The 19,950-nt window shown below is 36.6% G+C and overlaps 1 protein-coding gene across 1 annotated transcript in view; it reads left to right on the forward strand.

Annotated features, from left to right (window-relative positions):
* MED13 (mediator complex subunit 13) overlaps window positions 1-19,950 on the forward strand; it is a 202,943-nt gene that overhangs the window by 129,574 nt on the left and 53,419 nt on the right. Inside the window, exons 6-10 of the mRNA XM_012726063.1 lie at window positions 12,230-12,375; window positions 13,728-13,925; window positions 15,472-15,666; window positions 16,165-16,327; window positions 16,512-16,622. Coding sequence (XP_012581517.1) covers window positions 12,230-12,375; window positions 13,728-13,925; window positions 15,472-15,666; window positions 16,165-16,327; window positions 16,512-16,622 — 813 coding nt within the window. The remainder of the gene's footprint in view (window positions 1-12,229; window positions 12,376-13,727; window positions 13,926-15,471; window positions 15,667-16,164; window positions 16,328-16,511; window positions 16,623-19,950) is intronic.

Genomic DNA, 19,950 nt, shown 5'->3' on the forward strand with positions numbered 1-19,950 from the left:
TTAGAACTATGCTATTCAGTGTCATAGTTAAATAGCTCCGTTGCAGCTGTTTAAATTTCAATTAATTGAAAAAATAAAAACAAAAAATTCAGTTCCTCAATTGCACGAGTTACACATTTCAATGGTCCTATGACCAGTAGCTGTTATAATAGGTAACATAAACATTTCCATCATTGCGGAAAATTCTTTCAGATTGAGGTGCTTACACCAGAGCCTTTACATTTATAATTAAAATAACATGGCAGAGGGCTTTCCCTGGTGGCATAGCGGGTTAAAGCACCACATTATGAATCTCTCCAAAGTCACTGGAGCATGAATTCGATTCCCCACCAGGGATCTGACCCGTATGGTGTGGCAGACCTTTCCTGACCCACCCCCTGCTCCCCTCAGCAGTATATTTTAGCACATCTGCCTGTTCTGCTCCCCATTCTGTCTCTGGTGAATCCTCTCACCCATCACACCTGTACTGTCTGTCCTGTACCCCAGTTCTGTAACCATAAATAAATAAAATCTAAACAAACAAACAAACATGGCAGGAGCTTTGCTAAAGAAGCTGGCCGAATTTATTGTTTTTAAAGCACTAGATAGAAAGACTGTCCTTTGACTTTTGCTCATAGATATGTTTACCTTCCATCACATACCTGTGACTTTTACACAGTACCTGCATCTCTAACATTTTAGTTATATATAAACATCACACCATTGAAGTCTTTTCTGGCGGTATATTAGTAGTTGTTTTATATAGATTTAGAATTTCATTTGATTGCATTCCTAAATATTTTTAAAAATCTGTACTACTTGAGTTATCACTGTTAGGTTTTTTAAGGACTTGTCTCCTCTCCTTGTCTTCTGAGGTAGCACTGTCCAGTAGAAATATGGTTAATTAAATCCTTTATAGTCACATTAAAAGTGGGAAAAAAACAAATCTAAGTGAAATTAATTTTAGTGAAAATATGTAAAGCACTGTTAATAACAAAACATTAACTTTAATAATGTATTTTTTAAACCATGTGTATCCAAAATAATATTTACCATGGTATTAAATATACAAAAGATATTAATATATTTCACATTTTGTCCTACAGTGAGTTTTTGAAATCCAATATATCTTCTATACTTAGAGCACATCTCAATTTGGACTGGCCACATTTCAAGTGCTAGATAGTCACATGTGTGTGTTGACTATTGTGTTAACAGCACAATTCTAAAAGCTTTAAAACAGACCTTGCTTGGTGTAGTGTTTATTGGTAAAAGTTAGTGTCTATCTTCCATCTGGTCTCTGAACTCTTAGAGAGTTGTATATACTAAATTGTGTATATGCCAGAATCTCAAAGGTAGGAGGGAACCATATACCTTATGTTAAGGTACCCACTATTTTCCAAATTAGGCATAGTTACTCTTTTATTTTCCTTTGTGTTTTGCCAGAATCATTTATGAGAAAAATTAATTGCCAAGACTTTTTCCCTCCTGCTAAGCTTTTCTTACCGTTAAGTTTTTACTACAAATTCATACAAATTTGTCTTTCTGAACTATTGATTTTAGCTGTGGGTAGTAGAGAAATTTTTTCCCAAAGGAAAGAAGGGAATGCAGAACTAGGGGTTAATATGTATTTTAATTCAGTTTTACAACAATGATATTAATATTCTCATTTTTACAAGTGATAAACCTAGAACAGAGGTTAAAGAAGTTGTTCGAGATAATATAGGTTGCAAATTTTGGAGCTGGAGTATAAATCATGAAAAATAGGAGACGTATTTGGAACCCATAGACCACTATATTCCTTGCATTACATCTTTTTAAAATGAGAGAAAATAGGGCCTTCCCACTTGTGCTAAAGATTAAAGCACAGCATCACGATGAAGCAACCTGCAGACACTGCAGCACTAGTTCAATCCTCAGCCAAGGAGGTATTCCACATGGCATGGTAGACCCTTCCTGTCCTGTCCACAGCTCCTCAACAGTGTATTTCAGTCATTCTGCTTGTGCTACTCCCCATTCTGGCTCTGGTGAATCCTCTTAACCCCTCTGCAATCTGGCCTGTATCCCAGTTCTTGTATGCTAATTCTTGCATAAATAAATAAATTTTATTTTAAGATTTATTTGTTCATGCATACGGAATTGGGGTATAGGCCAGAGGTGCAGGGGTAGTGAGAGTATTCACCAGAGTCAGACTAGGGAAGCAGAACAGGCAGATTGACAAAGTACACTGCTGAGGGAAGCAGTGGGTGAGATAGGAGAGGTCTGCTGCACCATGTGGATCACCTCCTGGGCAGGGATCAAACTCCTTGAACTTTTACTCAAAGCAACCTCAGCCAGCTTTGAGTGCTGTGTTTTGACCCACTGAACCACCTGAGAAACCCATAAATAAACCTAAAAAAAAAAAAAAAAAAAGATAGCAATAAAATAAATACTTATAAAATTACTTTTATTGGAGAAATACAAAAAGTTTAGAGTACTTGCAGAGTACTAGAATAATGTATTAATTTAAGTGATCAGAAATACAAATAGAATTCATAGATAAGGTGTTATCTTCTAGATTTTAATGTAGGTCTTTTATTCATGAAGATATTTTACTACCTGTCATTGAAATTATACCTTTTAATAAATTAACAAGGGCTACAGAAGTATAGATTCACTTAGTGGTTCCCAAAACTTATCTGGATGGAGAACCACATTGAAAGATTTAAAAAATGATGCCAACTTGGAAGTATCACCTGGGCTTTGGAATTTTACAGTTTCCCAAGTGATTCTGATGAAATATAGGTTGGAAATTTTGAATTAGTGGAACAAGAATGTAGGGCTTAGCATGATGGGCATTTTATATTGGTAAAATATACACAACAAAATTTATCATTCATTCAGTGTATACTTTAGTGACACTAAGTGCCTTTATATTGTTGTGTGACCATCACTACTATTTATCTCCAAAACTTTTTTATCTAAATGAAATCTTCCCACAAATGATAACTTCTTGTTTTTCCTTTCTTCCCTCCTTTGGGAACCACCATTCTATTTCTGTTCCCATGGATTTGACTGTTCTAGATACATTTTATATATATGGAGTGATAGTAGCTGTCCTTTTGTGGCTTACTTAGTTTACTTTTTAGCATAGTTCTATGTTGTAACACATACCACAATTATATTCCTTTTTAAGACTTAACAGTATTCCATTGTATTTATACCATATCTTGTTTGTCCATTCATCTGTTGAACATCTGGGTTGTTTTAACTTTTGGTCTGTTGTGAATAATAGATAAGACATGTATGTGTGTGTATTAGGTATATCTGTACATATATCTGTTCAAGATCTAACCTACATCTCTTTTGGAACTGTGTCCAGGAGTGGAATTGCTGGACCATAGAATAATTTTGTATTTACTTTTTGGGAAATTGTCATACTTTTTTTTTGAACAGCAGCTGTACCATTTTACATTTCCACTAGAAATATAGGATGTTTCCAATTTCTGCACTTACCAGCATTTTCCTTCTTTTTTTTTTTTTAAGCTAATAGCCATTTATAAGTGTGATGCGGTGTTGCAGTTTTCATTTGCATTAAATCTTTAAGATTTATTTAATATTTATGCATACAAAAACTGGGGTACAGACCAGAAATGCAGGTGGGTGAGAGGATTTACCAGAGGCAGAGTGGGCAGTAGAACAGGCAGATTGACAGAATACACTGCTGAAGGGAGCAGCAGGCAGGTCAGGAGAGGTCTGATGGTCACCTCTGTGATCGGGGATTGAAATTATGCTGTAGTGGCTTTGGATAGCTTCATCGTGCTGTGCTTCATTGTGCCACCAGGGAGGGCCCACGATTAGTTTTTATGTATGTATACAAGGGTGTAGGCCAGAGGGGGTGAGGGTGGGGGTGGGGTTGAGAAAATTCACCAGAAAAAGAATAGGGAGCAGAACAGGCACATCTACTGAAATACACTGCTGAGGGGAGCAGTGGACGAGACAGGAGAGATTTGCTGCTCTAGGTGGATTAGCTCCCTGGCCTGGGATTGAACTCATGCTGCACGCAGTAACTGGCATAGTTTGACAGCACTGAAACTTTAACCCCTGCATCACTAGGGAGGCCCAGATTGTAATGCTCCTATTAGAAAAATTTAATCACATTATTTGCTTTGTATGTCATGACAAAGATCCATTTTGAGTACACTTTTTAATCCTCATTTAATATTTTATATATATATAATGCAACTGCTGAAAGTTATAGTTTAAAATTTTCTTCTTCACTGATTAAGTAAATATAAGGAGACAAAATTCAGTTCTAGTTTCTTTGTCTTTTAAAGATAAAGAACATGAGACTGTTTTAGATTGTTGCTTTTACTTGCAAATGTTCTTGAGAGTATTTGCAATTCAGATTTAAAAATCTGCTATTCAGTTCCTGAGTAAGCACACAGCATTCATAATTATTTGTATGGAATACATACATGATCTCAAAAATTGATCATATTAGACTTTTTCTTGCTTGCTTCATTTTTAAAAAATATTTAATTATTATTTATGCATTGGAACTAGGGTACAGGCCAGAGGTGCAAGGCAGTGAGGATTTCCAGAGACAGAGCGAGGAGCAAAACAGACAGATCTACTGAAATACACTGTTGGGGTAGGATCAGCAGGCAAGACTGGAAAGGTCACTCACTGTACCATGTGGGTCAGTTCCTGGCTGGGGATTGAACTTATGCTGCAGTAGCTGTTGATAGTTTCATAGTGTTGAGACTCAACCCTAGTACCACTAGGGAGGCCCACTTATTTCCTTGACATGTGTTTTTTGTTTGTAGTTACCGTTTACATTGTTAAAACCTTTTGTCCCATTACCATGGAATATGTTCCTGAAAAATTGGTAAAAAGCATATAATTTAAAAGTACATAATCTAGTCGAATAAAAATTTTTCTTAGTGTCTTTGTCTTTAAAATTTTCATAATTCTTTTTTGATTAGAGAAAAATCCTTTCAAAATTGGTTTCTGCTTTTTTTATGTCAACTCTTACATAATAATAGTGTTTTCTTCAGAAATTAAACATAAGTCATTTGTCAAGGAAAATAATACTCTGCAGAAATTTTATTTATCTGCTTTGTGACTCAACCATAACAATTAGAGAATTGGGCCAGTGGAAGTTTCTAGGGGGAAAAACACAGGCAGACCTATTTATGTATTGCCTTATAGAGTAATGAAATTAATTGCATTTATGTGTCTTTAGTTTGGAATACTATATTTGAGAAAAATACATGTATGGAAGTTTAGGAGTTATTAAGAAAGTTCCTTTTTTAAAAATTTCTTTTAGTAATTCTTTTTTTATGCATACAAGAACTGGGGTGTAGGCCAGATGTTGGTAGTGGTAAGAGGATTCACCAGATAGTGGGGAGAAGAACAGGCAGATCTGCTGAAACACACTGCTGAGGGGAGCAGCAGATGAGATAGGAGAGGTCTGCTCCTCTAGGTGGGTTAGCTCCCTGGCCTGGGATCAACTCATGCTGCAGTGGCTGGCAATAGATTGATAGTGATCTAGTTTTTGGAGGTGAGTTTGGAGTGCAGGATCCCTGGGTTCAGTCTGGGAAACGGTTCACCATACCTCCCCTTTCGGCAGCACATGACGAGTTTCTTTACCAGTCAGAGATGGTAGTTGTATTTAAAGAGTAAGTTTATCAGGCAAAGGGGACAGGAGACTAGAGGATACTTACTTAAACACAAGTGGACTGAATGAGCAGCCCCAAAAGGGACAGGTTTGTTGAGAGGCCTGTATGATTGCAGGTGGGCAGCCTTGAGGAGAGCTGAGGTACCTACCTCTGCTGAGGTAGGTCAGTGAAGAGAAGTCCAGTTGGGCAAAAGAGGAAGAGAATTGGTGGGAAATAGTGCCTGCATAGGAAGATGGGCAGACTACTGCCCTGTGCCAGTGCAGACTGCACTGATGTAGTCTTTTTCTCTTTGGGAGGGACTCATTCCTTTGTGGAGTGGCCTTTTTGCTGCTGATTTTGGATAACTATGTGGAATCATAAAAGGACCAGAGATTTTACAACTTCTATATCTTTACCCTCAGGTCTGTGCTGTAGTTTGACAAAGCAGCCTGACACTTACTTGGGCCTTGATTTGTATGGCTGGGTTAATAGTCATGTCAATCCCTTCTGCCCCCACCTCCTTGAATGAGTCAGGTTTTAACCTTGTGATGTCTCTTAGGTTTTCTATTCTTTTCCTCCATCATTAGCACTGAGACTTTACAAACACTAGGGAGGCCCCTCTATTTGATATTCTTTTTTTTTTTTTTTTTTAAGATTTTTTTTAGTCATACAGAACTAGGGTACAAGCCAGAAGTGCAGTGGCAGTGAGAGGCTTCACCAGAGACAGAGTGGGGAACAGAACAGAACAGAGTGGGGAGCAGAACAGGCAGACTGACGAAGTACACTGCTTTGTTGAGAAACATTTTTTTATAGTTTTGCAATGTCTGAGTTGTTGGTATTTTCTCAACTTTAAAAAGGTGTTTTCATTGATGTATTGTTGATTTCAACACTATATGTTTTAAGAGTGCTTGACAGGGCAAACTCACCTCAATTCATTATTTTTTCTGAGGCGGGAGAAGTAGATTGAAGCCAGTTAAGTTTCACATTTTTTGAATATATAACCATACCAAGCTTACCAAGTATCGGTAACCCTTCACAGTTTGTTGTATTGTGATTGGACTTTACAGTTCATTCACCCTTGCTCCTACTTCACTTGGTTAACCTCAATTCTACAATCAGAATTGAAGGGTTTTGTTTCTGATTTTTTGCTTTGTTTCTTGGTATTCTCCTTTTGCCTTTTTTCGATGGGTATAATCCCCCTCCAATTTTATTCATTTTGTCTCAAATGACAAGATTCCTTCCTTCCTTCCATCCTCCCTCACTCCCCCTAACTTCTCACTTTTTGAATTAGTGTTTTGGATAATTAGGGTTGGAATTCTGAATCATATAATAGGTCTGTATTTAGATTTTCAGAAATCTCCATACTGTTTCCCAGAGATGGGACTAGTCTACCTACCATTATATGAGGGTAGGTAGACTTTTTCTCCATATTCTTGTCATACTTGTTCTGGTTGTAAGCTATTCTCATAGATGTGAGATAACATCTCATTGTGGTTTAATTTATAGTTCTGTGATAATAAATGTGATCAGCATTTTTTCATGTGCTATTGTAGATCTTTGGAGAAGTGTCAGATATCAAATATATTTGACTGTGTTATTTTGTTGTTGAGTTGTGTGAATTTTTAAATAAATTTTAGATGTTAACTCATTTCAGACCATTGTTCCCACCCACCCACCCACCCCCACACCAATATCTTTTCACGGTGCAGAAGCTTTTTCAGTTTGTTTTAGTCATATTCGTTTTATTTTTTCCTTTTGTTTCCCTTGCCTTTTTTTTTTTTAAAAAAAAAGATTTATTTGTGCATACAGAACTGGCGTACAGGGTGCAGGGGTGGTGGGAGGATTCACCAGAGACAGAGTGGGGAGCAGAACAGGCAAGATCATTGAAGTAAACTGCGAGGGGGAGCAGCAGGCGGGGTCAGGAGAGGTCTACCACACAATGTGGGTCACCTCCGGCGCAGGTGGTGATTGAACTCATGTGGAAGTGGCTTTAGCTTCTTAGTGCTGTGCTTTAACCTGCTGCGCCACCAGGGATGTCCCTTGCCTTTTTTATCTAGTCCCCAAAGATATCACTGAGATTAGTGTTATGTAGTGAGTTGGCCTGCATTTTCTTTTATTTAGTGTATGGTTTCAAGTCTTACATCCAAGTCTTTAATTCATCTTGAATTAATTTTTTTTAAAGATTTATTTATTTGTGCATACAGAACTGGGGTACAGGCCAGAGACTCAGGGGTGGTGAAAGACTTCACCAGACAGAGTGGGGAGCAGAACAGGCAGATGGACGAAGTACACTGCTGAGGGGAGCAGCGGGTGGGTCAGGAGAGGTCTGCCTCGCCATGTGGTCACCTCCGGGGCAGGCGGGAATCGAACTCATGCAGAAGTGGTTTCAGCTTCTTAGTGCTGTGCTTTAACCCGCTGTGCCACCAGGGAGGGCCTTGAATTAATTTTTGTGTATGGTGTGAGATGGTGGTCTTGTTACTTTCTTTTGTTTGTGGCTGTCTCATTTTACCAACATCTTTTGTTAAAGAGATTTTCTTTTCTCCATATTTTCTCTAATTTCCTTGCAAACCAGATTTTCCCTGACCTCTTTTAGTATTTTATCAAGTATAGCTAGTAACTGAAATACATTTTGACTTGATTTGTTCTCCAACTGAATTCATCACACATACTTTCTGCTATGCCCTTTGGCCTGGCCAACCTAGGGATCGATTTCTTGCTGCAGTGGCTGGTGATAGCTTGACAACTCTGTCTGTAACCCCTGTGCCACCAGGGGTCCCCAGTTATGAGGTGTCTAAAGTGAAATGCATTGAAGTAGAATGGTGGTTGTTAAGGAATAGAGGGAGACAGAAATATGGAATTATTTAATGAAAGTTTCAGGTTTGAAAGATAAAAAATTTCTAGAGATCTGTTTCATAAAATGAATCTATTTAAAAATGGAGAAAGTACCCATAAAAAATGAAGAAGGGAGGGGTGAAGGATTGGAACTAATATGCCAGTCTTCCACAGATATTAAACTTTTATCATGGAATTTACTATCTCAGGGGGTTCAACTAACAAATAACAGTAGCTTTATGATAAATATAAGCATAGAGTAATATGAGTACACACACGGTGTTTAAAAGAGTCTTGATGTGTGATTAAGAAGTAAGGAGACATTTGTGGTAAACTAAGGAGGGGAGTTCTTGGGTAGATTAACTATCTTTGTTTAGAGAGTTTGGCAAGAATCAGATCCTGAATTGTCTCAAATGCTATGCTCAAGTTTTTTTATTTAATCCTGAAGTCATTGGAGAACTTTTGATTTCAAGCAATTTTTACATTGCTAGCCATGGTGTAAGGCAAGATGATAAATAGAGTTTTTAAATAGTTATTCAGTCCTGAAGAAGACACTGCTAGCAAATAACGTACTAGAGCTAGTAGGAATTGGTGATAGATCAGTTGAATGTAAGAAGTCAAGAGAAAAAAATTTAGTACGGTTTCTCTTTGACATCTACAACTATATAGATACATACTTGTAAGAAATGTGTTTGGTTAGAAATAAGTACTTCAGATAATTTTCTTCGGTGGTATTTAGTATATGCCTACTGTTCTGCATGTTGCAGATACAGTTTTGAACAAATGAGGCAATTTTTCTCCCAAAGTAGGGCTTACGTCTTGTGTGACTGTAAGAAATAAACTGTGGGCCCTCACTTGCTAAGGCAACAGGTAAAGGCAACACCACTATGAAGCTATCTGCAGCCATTGCAGCAGGAGTTTAATCCCCATTCACATGGCATAGCACACCTCTCCTGTCTCACCACTGCTCCTCTCAGTGTATTTTAGTCAGGCTGCCTGTTCTGCACCTTACTATGTGTCTGATGAATCCTCTCACCCCCTGCACCTCTGGCTTGTACCCCAGTTCTTGTATGCATGAATACATAAATCTTTAGAAAAAAAATACATAAACTGTATACTATGTTAAATTTGGGGTGATTTCTTTAACAGAAACAAAACAAACCCCAGAAGAGAGCAGTTGAAATGAGTGACAGTTTAAAGTAGGGTGATCAGTGTAGACCTCATCTAGAAGGTAGTTGGACAGAAACCTGATGAGGACAAAGTAGCTATATGTTGTTTTAGATCAAATAACCATATATACAAAGCCTAATGTATTTAAGGAGCAGCAGAAAGACCAATGAGAGGGAGAAAGGAAAGTACCAGAGGAAGAATAGTCAGAGGTGGAGGCACCCGTTGGACATAAGAATCACTTTTCTGTTGTTACTAAGTTATATTCTTTTCCCTTGGAATTATTTTCACGAATAAGGGAATATCGCTTGGTTTCACAATATATACTACATTTAAATCTAAATACACTGAGTTTACTGCACAGTTCTTTTAAATGTATTGTTTCCTTTATTATAAGCATTTGGAATTAGGGCTATATGCAGTCTACTTTTTTGTGTTTTTTGGTAAAGGTATTTTACCGCTGCTGAAAAGCAATTAGAAAATTAAGTTTATTTTTATTCAAATTGAATTTTCTTTAAATAAGCATCAGCTGTGATTTGTTATGGGACAGAGTTCCCAAAGTTACTATAATAACTAATCTTTTTGTAGGTTTATACTTTTTAAAATACTTTAAAAAAGTATTAATTTTATTAAAAGTATTCAACACTATCTTACTTTTTCAATTTTACCTCAGTAAAGTTGGAAAAGAAATAAAAACTTTGGTTAAATGCAGTGTGGTACTTTGGATTGAATCCTGGCACAGAAAAAGTGCATAAGTAGAAAATCTCTAAAGTTCAAATGATGATAGCTAATAGTAATATTCCAATGTTAATTACTTGTTTCACAAATACAGCATTGTTTGTAAGATGTTAGTATTAGGGGAAACTAGGTGAAGGGTAAATGGGAACTCTATTGTCTTTACAACTTCTCTATAAATTGAAAATTATTCCAGGTCATCTCTGGTGGTGCAGGGGTTAAAGACTCAGTACTGTTAAGTGCTCACCAGCCACTGTGGCATGAATTTGATCCTCAGCCAAGGAGCTGACCCACAGGTGCAGCAGACCTCTCATGTCTCACCCCCGTCCCCTCTTTCCCTCAGCAGTGCATTTCAGTCTATCTGCCTGTTCTGCTCCCCACTCTGTCTCTGTTGAATCTTTTCATCCCCCTGGACCTCTGGCATACATCTCATTGATTGCATGCATAAGGAAATGAAAAATAAATCTTTAAAAATGAATAAAATTACTTCAAAATAACTTAAAAAAATGTGGTGAGGAAAGATACAGAATTACTAAGAATTCATAATTTTTTTTAAATTTAAAAGTAATCTCTGAGCAGTACAGAATAATGGTATTATAAATTTAGGAAACAAAGATTCTTGTTCGTTGTTCTAGTTCCAAGTCCCAACCCTTACAGACCCAGCCTCTAAGTTAACCAGGTTTTAATATTTTTTTCTTTTTACTACTTTTACTACTTTTGATGTTTAGTGCCATAATTCCAGATGTGGTGATACCTTTGTAGAAACTGTAGAAGGTTTCTGCAGACTTTTACCATGAGAGGAAACAATTTGTATGATTAGTTACAGTAATTACAGTTTTTCTGTTGGTTTCTTTTTAAACTTGAATAATATGCTTAAATTTCAGTTTCTTGGTTTACCAAGAACACTATGTTGACATCTTAATATATATTATAGAGGAATTCTCAGCACTGCATTATTCTTCACCTCCATCCTACCTTCTTTCACTTCTATTAGCTATATTATTTTTACTCTAATTTTAAGTTATGATGCCCTTGCTTTATAGAGAAATACAGATGGCTATTGATGGTTATATTTATTAAAAATGGTTCTTTAAGAAGAATTTTTAAGGTAAATGTGTGGAGAAGGAATTTTAAAAGTGGATTCTTAATAGTAAAGTTGCATTTCCTTTTGGGACTTTGACCTTTATTTCTTGGGTACAGTTGTTTTCTTCTTGGGAACTTTTATTTAATAAACTCTACATGCAACTTTATGTAATATTCAAAAGTACACTTTTGCATACAACCTTGGTTCTATGGTGTCTTCAATTTTAAGACCCATCATTGCTTTAATAAAACTTTTTTCATTGGGTTTGGGGTTGGACAGTACATTGAATACATGATTGGTTGCATTCAGCCCAATTTTAAAAATAATAAAATGAAAACATGTTTATATTTAATTTATTTAGAGAAAAAATAAAAATAAAGTAACCCTTCTGTTACACAACTATACTTTTCCATCAAAGAGCCCCCTCTTTTTTTTTCTCTCTTAAAAATCTAGATTATACTATTTTGGTGGCCTGCCTTTTCCATTTAGCCCACTCCCCCATTTTGACTTATTTTGGTGCCTCTTAATTGTATGTGTAGATGTGCCTAACTTGTTTAACTGGTCTCTTTTTGCAGTCTATTCTATTAAAAACAGTGCTGTCAAGAATATTTCATATAGCCAAGTCTTTGCTAATATCCATGATACTGTCCTTTAAATGATGGAGTAGAATTTCTGGGTTAAAAAGAATGTTTATTTTCATAGTATAACTTCTGTAATAAAGGAAATCAGTTTAACTTATTTTTTGGCTGTTAATAATCACTAAAATATATATATACTTTTTTCTTTATAGTGAACACTTGTCCTGCTCTTTCACCTTTTTCTTGCATGGAGACAGCAATGTTTGTACCAGCGTGGATATTAACCAACATCAACCTGTATATCTTCTCAGTGAAGAGCACATCACCCTTGCTCAACAGTCAAATAGCCCTTTTCAAGGTAAATGATTTTATTGGCTTAAGTATTTGATCTTTTATTGTTGTTTCAAGAAAATTTTTACTAAAAAAAGTTTTAATTGAAGCCCTTCCAGGTGGCGTAGGGGTTAAGTCTCAGCACTATTACACTGTATCACCCCTGTAGCCTGTGTTAGATCCCCAGCCAGGGAACTAACCCACATACAGCACAGCAGAGCCTTCCTTCCTTTCCCATTGCTCTCTTCAGCAGTGTATTTCAGTAGATCTGCCTGTTTTGCTCCCCAATCTGGTGAATCCTCTCATTTCCTAAAAATTCTGGCCTCTACCCCAGTTCTTCTATACATAAATAAATAATTTTTTTAAATTTTATTCAAATTGCTAACTTCTACATTTTGAAATTTATGGGATTTCCCCCAATCTTTAATTTAGCCTGGTGATGATTCAGATCTAGTTCCTTTCTTCTTGCCTTTTAGAGTATTAAATAAATGATTTTTAATGTAAATATCATTTTAAAAATTCTTGTATAAGCATAGCATATTTTAAAGTGTTCTTTTAAAAAGCATTTATGGGGCCTCCCTGGTCATGTAGGATTAAAGTCATAGCGCTAGCAAGCCATCACAGTCACTGCAGTATGCATTTGATCCCAGGCCAGGGAGCTAACCCACTTGTATAGCAGACCTCTCCTGTCTTGCCCACTGCTCCCCACTTTGTCTCAGGTGAGTAGTGGAGTAGTGCTTATACTTTCCCTACCTCTGGCCTATACTCCAGTTCTTGTATACATAACAAAGAAAAATCAGTCTTTAAAATCAGACTTTGTGTTTTCAAAGTCACTTGTGTCAGGTCATATAAGTAATTTTTAACATAGGGACTTTAAATATAGTTGATACCATGCGAATGGTTGACTTTCAGAGGAAATATTCATAAGAAAGATTGCTGACTTGTTTTTAAGAACTGCAATGTGTACCTGTTTTTATTCTAAGCCTAATATTTAATTCTTAGAAAATATCCATAGCAGGATGTAATCAACACATAGTTACATTTACATTGTTTTTTCTCAAATTACCTTTCCTTTGTGGAAGGTAAGTTTTTGTTTAAATTTTAGCCATCTGGGATTTTTGAGGTAGACAAAATTTTAAGTTTTTAAAATAATTCAGTATTGGACTTTATCTCATTAATTTCTATTTTAAAAGAAAATAAATTTTCTACTAAAATTTCTACTAGTGGAAAGTTATTTAAAATTTTAATTTATTTTCTTTGGTATGTTCCTTGTGGATTTTTTTTTTTCAGAATTGCATGATTACTTTTTGTTGTAGAGTGTGATATTACTTAGTGTAACAGATTACAGTTACTTACTTGATGTCTGTTTTGGATTCCTAGTTATTTTAAGCCCATTTGGATTAAATGGCACTCTCACAGGACAGGCATTCAAGATGTCTGACTCAGCTACAAAAAAATTGATAGGTGAATGGAAGCAATTCTATCCTATCTCATCTTGCTTGAAGGAGATGTCTGAAGAGAAACAGGAAGATATGGATTGGGAAGATGATTCTTTAGCTGCAGTAGAAGTTCTTGTTGGTAAGGACTCTAACTTTTAATGAAAAGGGGAAAATATGTGACCTTATTAAATTGTGTCGAGTAGGCCCTCCCTGGTGGCGCAGCGGGTTAAAGCACAGCACTAAGAAGCTGAAACCACTTCTGCATGAGTTCGATTCCCGCCTGCCCTGGAGGTGACCACATGGCGAGGCAGACCTCTCCTGACCCACCCGCTGCTCCCCTCAGCAGTGTACTTCGTCCATCTGCCTGTTCTGCTCCCCACTCTGTCTCTGGTGAAGTCTTTCGCTACCCCTGAGTCTCTGGCCTGTACCCCAGTTCTGTATGCAATAAATCTTAAAAAAAAAAAAAAAAATTGTGTTGACTAAGAAGCAGCTCCAACACCTTAGTGACTTTCAGAATCAAACATTTATTTCTTTCTTATTTCCCACTTAGTCAAGGCTGCAGCTGGTTGTGTTGGCTTTTATCTTCTCATGCTGCCACCTAGGATTAAATAGTGTTCATTGTCTCTGTCATATTATTCTTATAAGGTCAGAGGAATAATAGGGAACAAGTCTAACCATTTAAGAGTACTTAAACTTTCTGCTTATATATGATGTGTATTACATTTCCTTACACTCCCATCAAAAAAAGCTAGACATGTGGACAAGCCAAAGTCATGGGGGAGGATTATATATTCCTCCTAAAGGGAAGCAAACTGTTGATGCCAAGAAAATAATTGTGAGTAAATAATACTGGATGCTGGAAAGTTGACAGTCCTTGTGACACGAGGTATTTTAACATTTCGTAATGCTGTCAACTTAACAAAAGGCAGAAAATGTATTCAAAGAACTAGTGGTTTTGCTCTTCTCTGTCCAGGTAAGCTATATTCATGTTGGCTGTATTAATGTCTTTTCTTACAGGGACCCAGATCCTAGGTTAAATAAGGTAAATTATATTTTGCACATGGTAATCTCAAGGCAGAGGGCAGAAGTAACAGAGGCTACACTAATGCAAACACATTTAAAACTTCTGTTTTGATGTGGCATGTATCACAAACACTTAATTCCAGAGTAAGCCACAGAGCCCATCTTAATAATGGATTGAAGATGTATACTGCGTTTCAGACTTGGAGGTGTAGGGAATATATAAGCAGATAATTGAAATTCTCTGTCTCTCTCTCTCTCTCTTTGTCTCTCTCTGATCTGTATATATCCTGTCCAGATCTATAGAGAATTAAATAGAAAATGGTTCATAATTCTAGTGTTTAGCTTACTTTGTTAAATTTGCAAATAAAGGCTTAAAAAAGATAATACACAGTCATGTTTAGAAAATCCAAAAATGTAAAGCAAAAATTGCTTTCCTCTAAGTCTCTCTACTGAAGGCAGTCACTACTATCAGCTTATGTTTTTTTCCTAGGAAAACCATATGTCAAAAGAGTGTATATTCATAAAAATATATCAAATGACTTTATTTTAAGAAATGTGATCATAGTATATTTTACTTTTCCATTGCAGTACGTATGAGTGACACTAATCCCTCTGAAATCCCAGTAGTAATTGAGTTTCCTGTCCACTTTTTTCCCTTTCAGCTGGTGTCCGAATGATCTATCCAGCATGCTTTGTTCTAGTCCCTCAGTCAGACATTCCTACTCCTAGCTCTGTGGGATCCTCTCACTGTTCAGCTTCTTGCTTGGGTGTCCACCAAGTGCCTGCTTCCACAAGAGATCCTGCTATGTCTTCGGTTACTCTTACACCACCTACATCTCCTGAGGAAGTTCAATCAGGTATTACAATAACTTGTTTCATTAGCTGTAGCAATAAATCTATTGTTTTGAATTATTTTGAAATAATAAAACTGTGGAGTTTACAAGTATACTATAAAGAACTCCTTATCTAGACTGTTAACATTTGCTCTATCAACCTCTGTATGTATGCATTCATTATCAATTGGTCTTTCTCTGAACCTTCTGAGAAGAAACACGATGCCACATCATCCCTAAATACTCAGTATTTTTTCTCAAAATTAAGGGGCACTTCCTTATATAACTACCTCCAAATCAGGAAATGAACAGGAATATATTACTAGTCCACTTCACATCCTCTGTTCAGATCCTTTCCTTTCTGTTTTTAAAGTGCTTTTTTGTTTGTTTCATAATACAAGTAAGCTTACTAAATAGCTTGAGTTGTTTCACAAATTGACCTAGTAATGACGGTAATGTTAATGTTACTCCAAACCTACCTTTATTCTCCTACAGCCTGTTCCTTTTTGTATGTGTTTTCAGTTGATCCTCAGTCTGCTCAGAAGTGGGTCAAATTTTCTTCAGTATCTGATGGATTCAATTCTGATAGTACTAGCCACCATGGTGGGAAAATACCCAGAAAATTAGCAAATCATGTGGTGGATAGAGTTTGGCAGGAATGCAATACAAACAGAGCACAGAACAAGTAGGTATTTCTATTTTGAAGTTTAAAAGTTGGATTTTGATAGTTATTTAATAGATACTTGAAGTATAAGTGTTCATTTGACTTTTAATTAGAAAGATGATATTTGACATTCAATTTTAATGCTTAATTCAGGGTTACAGAAAATTTTATGAATTCTAAAGAAATTTATAATCTTAAATCTTAGGAGAAAGTATTCAGCTTCATCAGGTGGTCTGTGTGAAGAAGAGACAGTTGATAAAGTAGCATCCTGGGATTTTGTTGAAGCCACACAGAAAACAAATTGCAGTTGTTTGAGGTAGGTTTCTTCTTTTTTTTTTCTCAGTCCATTGATGTTATACAGGTGTGCACTCGTGTGTATGTGTGTTTGTGTGTGTGTCTTGCTTTAGTGTTGATGGCTGCTGATTGATTAGTGTTTGCTGAAGATTAAGGTAGTGATTTCTTAAGACAGAAATGAAGTTTGCTGCATCAGTTGGCTCATAAAATTTCTCTGTAGTGGGCCCTCCCAGGTGGCGCAACGGGTTGGGACACAGCATTGCAAGCTGGCTGCAGCCGCTTCAGTGTGACTTCCATCCCTGGCCCTGGAGGTGATCCACATGGCGTGGCAGACGTTTGCTGACCTGTCTGCTACTCCCCTCAGCAGTGTACTTTGTCGATCTGCCTGTTCTGCTCCCTCCTCTGTCTCTGATGAATCCTTTCACCACCCCTGCACCTCTGGCTTGTAACCCAGTTCTGTATGAATAAATAAATAAGTCTTTAAAAATAAATAAGGGTCCTCCCTGGTGGCACAGGGGGTTAAAGCACAGCACTAAAAAGCTAAAGCCACTTCAGCATGAGTTCGATCCCTGCCCCGGAGGTGACCCACATGGCGTGGCAGACCTCCCCTGACCCGCCCGCTGCTCCCCTCAGCAGTGTACTTAGTCCATCTGCCTGCTCTGCTCCCCACTCTGTCTCTGGTGAAGCCTCTCGCCACCCCTGAGCCTCTGACCTGTACCCCATTTCTGTATGCACAAATAAATAAATCTTAAAAAAAAAAATTCTCTGTAGCATGTGATGATGTTTGATTAGCATTATATTCATAATAGAGCTTTTTAAAATCAGAGTCATTTCAAACTTTTGCTTTATCAACTGAGTTTCTGTAATATTCTAACTCCCCTGTTGTCATTTCAACAATGTTCACAGTATATTGACCATAAGTAGATTTCATCTTAAGAAACCACTTTCACCCAACTAGTTTTTCACAATAAAAAGCAAATTTTCATTTGTTGTTGTGTGATGAGATTGCCACAAATCAACCCTATCCTTAAGCCCCATTTATACTTCTAGTTCCACCACATATACAGCTGTTTCCTTCAATACTTCTAGTTTCACCACATAGACAGCTGTTTCCTTCATTGAAATCTTAGATCTCTCCAAAATCATCTGTGAGGGTTGGAAACAACTTCTAAACTTTGTTAACTTTGATATTTTGACCTTCTCCCATGAATCAAAAATGTTTTTAATGGTATTTTGAATGGTGAATCTTTTCTAGGTTTTCTATGACTTACTGAGATGAGAGATAAGAGGAATCACTAAGAGCATTAGCTGTGGAATGTAGTCTTAAATATTAAGACCTGAAAGTTGAAATAACTTATTGATCCATGGCTGCAGAATGAATGTTGTGTAAGCATGCTTGAAATTAATCTTGTACATCTTCATTTGTGCTCTTGGGTCACTCGGGGGCTTTTGCCAAAGTGCAGTAATATTTTGAAATTAATCTTTTTTTCTGAGTACTAGGTCTCAACTGTGGGCTTAAAATATTCAGTGAACCTTGTTATAAAAAGATGTGCTATCATTCAGGCTTTGTTATTCCTACTTACAGAACAGGCAGAGTACATTTAGCATTACTCTTAAGGGTCCTAAGATTTTTAGAATGAAAAATGAGCATTGCCTATAACTTAAAAGTAACGAACTGCATTAGCCCCTATCAAGAACGTCAGTTTGTACTTTGAAGTTTTGAAGGTTGGCTTTGACTATCTCTAGCTATGACTCCAGCTATGACTCTAGCTATCTGCTTCCTCAAATAGAAGCTGATTCACCTACGTTGAATATCTGGTGTTTAGTGTAGCTACTTTCAAAAATTATCTTAGTTAGATCTTCTGGATAACATGCTGCAGTTTCTACATCAGCACTTGTTGCTTCACTTTACACTTTGATATGATGACTTCTTTCCTTAAAAAGCTTTCTCTGCAAACCTCAAACTTTTTTTCTGCAGCTTCCCTGCCTCTCTTGGCCTTATAGAGGACTCTAATCTGTCTTTTGCCTTAAGTGAATGTTACGGCTGTGCTTTCTCGCTCGACTGATAAAAATTTTTCCATATACAGCATTAAGAGTATTTTCTTATTTGTTCACTGCAGTAGCAATTATACTTTCATTGAAGAACTTTTTTAGTATTTACAATTTAGCTAATTGGCACATGAGGCCTAGCTTTTGGCCTCTCTCAACTTTTGACATGCCTTCTTCACAAAGAGTAATCATTTCTCATTTTTTATTAAAGTGAGAGATATGTGAGAGAGATTGCGAAGATTGGATGGCAGAGCAGACAGAATACGTAAAGCATTTATTAGTTAAGTTTTTCCTTTTATGGGCATGGTTTGTGATGCCCCCAAACAATTACAATAGTAATAACAAAGATTACTGATCTGGCATCACCATAATGTATAATAGTAATTAGAAACTTTAAAATGTTGCAAAAATTGCCAGAATATGACAGACTAGAAATGAAGTGAGTACACACAATTAGAAAAGTGGTACGTGTGTACCATTTTTGTTCAGATGTCGAGTTGCCACAAACCTTCACTTGTAAAAACCCTTATCTGTGGGAAGCAGTAAAACAAAGTGCAATAAAATGAGGTATGTTTCTGTAGTAACAGACTCAGATATTCTGGTATGTTTTTGCTTAGATTAAATGTTCTATATAGATTCATTAGATTACACTAGAAATTTTAAAACTAGCAGGTCTTTTGAAAGATTGAGGTAAAAATACAGATAGATTAGTTCCTGTTTAACAGTTTATGATGGTGAGAAAACGCACCCACCTTAGGGAAGAGAAAAAACAAAACTAAACCTGAATGCAGAATTCCATGATAATATTTGTTTCAGCTACATGATAATGTAGAATTCCATTGTAATTATATAAGACCAGGGGCTTGATAAAGTTCCAGTGGCCAAATCTAGCTCATTACCTGTGTCATATGACCTGTAGCTGAAAATGGTTTGTACGTTTTAAATAGTTAGAAAAAACAAAAAGGGAAAATAATTTGTGTTGTAGTGTGAAATTCAAATTTTAGTTTCCATAAAAAAGGATTTATGGAACAGAGCCCCACATCTGTTCATTTACACAATAGCAATGGCTGCTTTTATACTGTTGAGTTTTTGTAACTTAATGCTGTATGTCCTTCAGAGCCCTAAAATATTTAACTTGCCCCTTTATGGAAGAAGTTTCCCAGTTTCTGTATGAGAAAAATAGAACACTTAATTGAAGCTAGGCCTTTTTTTTTTTTTTTTTTTTGACTTTCATGGATTTTTTTTGTGCATACAGAACTGGGGTAGAGGCTCGGGCGGTGAGAGGTTTCACCATCGACAGA

This window comes from Condylura cristata, unplaced genomic scaffold (assembly GCF_000260355.1).
Source record: "Condylura cristata isolate star-nosed mole 26May11 unplaced genomic scaffold, ConCri1.0 scaffold00017, whole genome shotgun sequence".
Classification (NCBI taxonomy): Eukaryota; Metazoa; Chordata; class Mammalia; order Eulipotyphla; family Talpidae; genus Condylura; species Condylura cristata.